This window comes from Protomyctophum bolini (assembly GCF_963924005.1).
Source record: "Protomyctophum bolini genome assembly, chromosome: 19".
In the NCBI taxonomy this organism is placed as follows: domain Eukaryota; kingdom Metazoa; phylum Chordata; class Actinopteri; order Myctophiformes; family Myctophidae; genus Protomyctophum; species Protomyctophum bolini.
Window position 1 is genome coordinate 26273440 of NC_137880.1, and position 6077 is coordinate 26279516.

At 44.0% G+C, this 6077-nt stretch overlaps 1 protein-coding gene across 1 annotated transcript; it reads left to right on the plus strand.

Moving 5' to 3' along the window:
• Nucleotides 1–1666: 1666 nt before the first annotated feature.
• Nucleotides 1667–2923, plus strand: LOC308334636 (26S proteasome regulatory subunit 8-like; the record flags this gene model as incomplete). Its single annotated transcript, XM_080791440.1, has 1 exon — nt 1667–2923. The coding sequence occupies one exon, from the start codon at nt 1667–1669 to the stop codon at nt 2867–2869; it is 1203 nt and encodes a 400-aa protein (XP_080647566.1). The 3' UTR covers nt 2870–2923.
• Between the last annotated feature and the right edge of the window lie 3154 nt (nt 2924–6077).

The following is a 6077-nucleotide window of genomic DNA, read 5'->3' on the forward strand; positions in this document are numbered from 1 at the left end:
CTCTTATCGTGAGCATTACTATAGTCTGATTCCTTCTGTTGGTGGTAGAACCGATCTATGTGTCAAATGTACTTCTCCCCATGATATCATATGTAAAGCACAACCACCATGACATATTATCTCTCACTCCTCTTGCTTCATGATTGACCCAGAATACTTCCTATCCTAGGTTGTACTTCTGTTCATTGTTTTCCTGTTTTAACCTCAGGCATCAAATGCATTGGGCGGCTCAGTTTCCTAACCTCTCAAAGCATCAATGTAGAAAGAGAAAGACAGCTTTGTTTTTCTGTTCTGAATCAATAAAATACAAGTGTCAGTGAAAACATGGGCTAAATTTGACTCAATATGTAGACTAATATTGAAACTTATTGTCAAAGAAAGCTAAGCCTCTATACCGCTTATTAAATGTAATCAATATTAGCAAAGTTCTTGGCTGCGCTTTTATTAGAGTGCTGTACTAGATTGATTGATTGATTGAAGTATTTATTAACAGTTTGCAGAATGGGTACATTTCACATGAAAGCAACTCATTACAAAGACTGTTACTGTGGACGACACACTGATAAGGCATTGTTTACAACAGGGTCCACCATTTTCAATTAATCAGAACATTTATAGACGTACAAATATAGCCTACACTTCTATATAAAAAACAGGAAATCATGTAAGGAGGTAAAAATGGAAAAGAGGGGGAAAGTGGGGTAGGGTGGGATTCAGATTTTACAGGGGCCAATGGAGTTTGATATCCCTATCAAGGCCCTGTCTGTGCTGCGCTACCTCACTGATCATGTCGACAGCACTAGTGTGATAAATCGTATCCTGTGCACCCATAATTTACCATGTGTATTTGTATAGGTGATGGCGTGCTGACCTTGCAAATGACCTTCCATCAGAGTACCATGTGAAAATGTCAAAAGAATGTGATGACTTTAAACCATTTCAACAAGAACCAAATTAAACCAGCTGTTGATCCTGAAAAGTTGCATATTATGTCATAGAAAGAAACTAGAACTGTATTTACATTGATTTCTTTTTTTACAGGGTGGACTTATATCCCTAATTTAGTCCATAATGGGGTTCTGATATATTAGCCCTGGGAACTCAAACAACTTGACTGAGTCTAATACATACAATATATATGTACATATTATCCATGCCGTGTTAAAAAAAACACACTTGTGTGAAGTGATCGGGTGCCAACTGTGGCTGACACATGACGTCACTGCTTAAAGCAAAGATTAAAAGTCCATAGACTTGGCTGCCACATGACGTCACTAATCACGGTACGTACGCCTGTTGATTTTTGGGGGCTTGCTGTTTTTTGGGGGAGCATTAATAAGACAAACATTAAAAGTCCATAGACTTAGTTGCCAAATGATGTCATGTCTGAAAGCTATATGTTGGAGGGACTAAATGCAGTTACCATAAAATATTTAGTTAGTGTCAATACCATCACTGATCAAATAGGTTTCCTGGGTAACTTAAATAATAATCACAATAACCATATATGGCTTTGCCAGACAAAGTCATGCTATATATGGTTAATTCATTCCAACCTCACATGTGATTGGCTGAGAAGTGAAATACGTCATGCTTCAGTGGACAAACCGTATATTTAAACTGTTAATGGAGATAGATAGTGATCTGTACGCTACATACAGATGAGATGGAGTCTGTGCATACTGGGATCACCAGAAGAAGCTATACCTGTCGGAAGTTTTACCTGTCCAAGATACAAGAATTAGAGTTGACAGTGAACGATAAAAGCCAGAATCTCAGACGTCTACAGGCGCAGAGGAATGAGCTCAATGCTAAAGTGCGTCTCCTCCGTGAGGAGCTGCAGTTACTTCAGGAACAAGGATCCTATGTGGGGGAAGTGGTTAGGGCTATGGACAAAAAGAAAGTACTGGTAAAGGTGCATCAAGAAGGAAAGTTTGTTGTGGATGTGGACAAAAACATTGATATCAATGATGTGACTCCCAATTGCCGTGTGGCTCTGCGCAACGATAGCTATACACTGCATAAGATACTTCCCAATAAGGTGGACCCTCTGGTGTCCCTTATGATGGTGGAGAAGGTGCCGGACTCCACTTACGAAATGATTGGTGGCCTGGACAAGCAGATCAAGGAGATCAAGGAAGTGATTGAGTTGCCTGTCAAGCACCCAGAGCTTTTTGAAGCCCTGGGCATTGAACAGCCAAAGGGTGTGCTGTTGTACGGCCCTCCAGGCACAGGAAAGACCCTCCTGGCCAGAGCTGTGGCCCACCACACCGATTGCACCTTCATCAGGGTTTCTGGCTCTGAGTTGGTCCAGAAGTTTATCGGAGAGGGTGCCCGTATGGTGCGAGAGCTGTTTGTCATGGCCAGGGAGCACGCTCCTTCAATCATCTTCATGGACGAGATTGACTCCATCGGCTCATCACGCCTGGAGGGTGGCTCTGGGGACAGCGAGGTGCAGAGGACAATGTTAGAGCTGCTCAATCAACTGGATGGCTTTGAGGCCACCAAAAACATCAAGGTCATCATGGCCACCAACCGTATCGACATCCTGGATTCGGCACTGCTCAGGCCAGGCCGAATTGACAGGAAGATTGAGTTTCCCCCTCCCAATGAGGAGGCCCGTTTGGACATCCTGAGGATCCACTCTAGGAAGATGAATCTGACACGTGGCATCAATTTGAGGAAGATTGCTGAACTCATGCCTGGAGCCTCTGGAGCCGAGGTCAAGGGTGTGTGCACTGAGTCAGGGATGTATGCTCTGAGAGAGAGGAGAGTGCACGTTACCCAAGAGGACTTTGAGATGGCTGTGGCAAAGGTGATGCTGAAAGATAGCGAGAAGAACATGTCCATCAAGAAGCTGTTGAAGTAGAATACCCTGCAGATTCTCCCCATGCAAACACATCTGACCCATCTGCTGCACCCAGTGCAGAATTCTCCCCATGCATTGCAAACACATGTAAGGCTATTTTTTCTTCTTTTTGTTTACAGTTTGTAATTGTTACCAAAAAGTAATTTTAAAATAAATGGTGTCTCCAACCAAAAATAAATAAATAAATAGAGCATAGAAGTCTTTTCTGCACAAATACTGCTGATCAGTTACTTCTTTGAAGCTTTGGTCAAAATTATGAACTGCAAAGGGACCACCATGACGTCCATTCACTAGCTCTGTACGAGGCAATCTACAAATACAGTAGGTCTGTCTGTTCTTTTGTCTGGGTCTAATCCTGCGAACTGCTGGACCGATCAGTGCTACATTTTTTTCCACCGTGTTGATTTTTTGAAATAATTTTATAATGGAAGAGAATGGCTGTTGGTTCGGCTTGAAACTTTGCCCATATATGGGGTCATACATTAGAGATGTCATAGATGACTGACTGCGTAGTCCAGACAACAAGTCCGAGATCCATATTTGGAGCCACACCATTATTAGGCTCTGACTTTTTTTTTGTTGCAATTATTTAATCCCTGGCTTGTCACAACTGAACCCCTACTGTTTGGCTCGGTAGGGAGTGTGTAGACAAGCAGTGCAACTCCTACAATATGCAACATGTTGCCAGTCCACTTATCACTTGACAATTAGATGAGCCTGACCGGGAGGACTTACCGGTAAGCATGCTATCCCCCCTGGTTCTGCACCACACTGAACGGGCACCCTAACCAACCTGTTGGGAGTCACTCGTGCAGAGATTGCCACCCCACCCAGTTTTCATTGCTCGATATAAAGGTAATGCTACAAATAGAAACAAAAAACAAGTTCTAAGTTCTAACCCTTGAATGTAGCCAATTGTGAACCCCTGGCCTCTGGTGTTCGGCAGGATCTTTGCCCCTGCATAACCCAGTTACGCCTACTTTGTGTTTTATCTTATTTGACCATCCTTTTGTACTTTATCCTATTTTATCTTGTTTTAATATACTTTTTAAGTAGTAGGCAAATACATCTCTTGGTATCAAGACATGTTTATTCCCAGCCTTGATGACAGCTTTGACAGCATTCTTTGATGTCCTGCCCTTAGCCTCTCTCCTCCATGCTTAAGATCTGACTCATTCAACATTATCCTGCTGGTCAGAATTACAACCTGGTGACAAGAGAGCCAGATGAACAAACACAATAGAAGGAAAGAAATCTCATCGTTAAATACAGTTGGATGATCCCACTCCATACATGACCTGATCCGAATCTGGGGTAAAGTACGGAGTCATATGTCAGATACGTCATAATGACTGATTACATTGCTGCTCAAATATGGATTTGCACCGATATGTGTTTCATGCCTACTGTGGTACAGTACTTGAATTTCCCTAAGATTAAGAGAAGGTATATCCATCTAACTAGGGTGAGCATAATTCAGCGTATTACAAAATTCTAATGAGAATTAGGTAAAACTAGAACGGTGCCCGTGGGGCCTCTACAGCGGTGCCCGTTGGGCACTGGCCTACTTGGAACGATGCAAGTTGGAAATGCATGTCCCACCCAGATATTATTCGTTGGAGCCTCTACAGTGGTGTCCGTTGGGCACTGGCCTACTTGTAACGATGCAAGTTGGAAATGTATGCCCCACCCAGATATTATGTCTGTCTCCCTTTCATGCCCATATATGGAGTTCTTTGTAATGCCGAACTATGGAGTATATGCAGCCAGCTTGTGGAGTTGTGTCAGGCATGCCCAAATATGGAGTGTTGTGAGGTCAGAACAGGTCAGCTCCATATATGGAAGCTGGGCAGGAGCCCGGTCCAGAGCCCAGGCAGAGGCCTTTTTGGGGCGGTTCTGGACAATCGTGGGTCCGACCGACTCGACACCGGCCACTGCGCCCCCTGCTGTGTTGTGGAATGCGTGTGTCGAATTTGAAGTCGGTGGGGCTAACGGTTCTAGAGTTACGTGGATCATACACACACACACAAACACACACACACGGTGCATTTATAAATAGATAAGCAATAGAATACTGTACCTGTATATAACAGGTAGGGGAGTTCCAGGTACAACTATAGAATGATATTTAGTTCCTCTGGGCCAATACCACTGGACCCAGTGTTTTAGAGCATAGAAATTATCAGGAAAGAGGTGATGTCAGTTCCAAATGAGAAGTACACAGTAACTAAAACGTGAGAATACCATACTATACCAAAACGAGTAAGACACGCGAACGCGGGAAGCGAACGCAGATCGTAAATTGCAATAACAATTAGAATAAATTACGAATTAGTGTCACTCAGCTCCATATATGGGCACAAAAGGGGCCAGGTCCACAACAAACAAATCACCGGCCCCTTTTGTGCCCATATATGGAGCTGAGTGGACCTGGCCCCTTTTGTGCCCATATATGGAGCTGAGTGATTGCTGATGCAACACACTCCATATTTGGATAGCGGGACAGACAGACACACAGACAGACACACACACACACACACACAGACATGATCTGCTAGGTCTCATAGTAAGTGCTCACTGCGTTCGCAAACAAGACAAGTTGATTGCGAAAGCAGTGAGCACTTACTACGAGTAAGACGCGCGAACGCGGGAAGCGAATGCACTCAGCTCCATATGGGCACTAAAGGGGCCAGGTCCACAACAAACAAATCACTGGCCCCTTTTGTGCCCATATATGGAGCTGAGTGGACCTGGCCCCTTTTGTGCCCATATATGGAGCTGAGTGATTGCTGATGCAACACACTCCATATTTGGATAGCGGGACAGACGGACACACACACAGACAGACAGACAGACATGATCTGCTAGGTCTCATAGTAAGTGCTCACTGCGTTCGCAATCACTGCGTTCGCAATGAGACCTAGCAGATCATGTCTGTCCGTGCGTGCGTCTGTGTGTCCCCCCTTTGTGCCCATATATGGAGCTGAGTGATTTGTACAGACACACACACAGACAGAAGTGTCTGTCCCGCTGTTACGTCACCATGACTCAGCCATAACCATATAAGGAGTCCCCAAAGCAGCTATACGTCCAAAACCCAAATATGTACGAGCTGCGTTCGCTTCCCGCGTTTGCGCGTCTTACTGGTTTGTATAGCACATTTCATACAGAGGCAATTAAAAATGCTTTATACCACATGGATAACAAA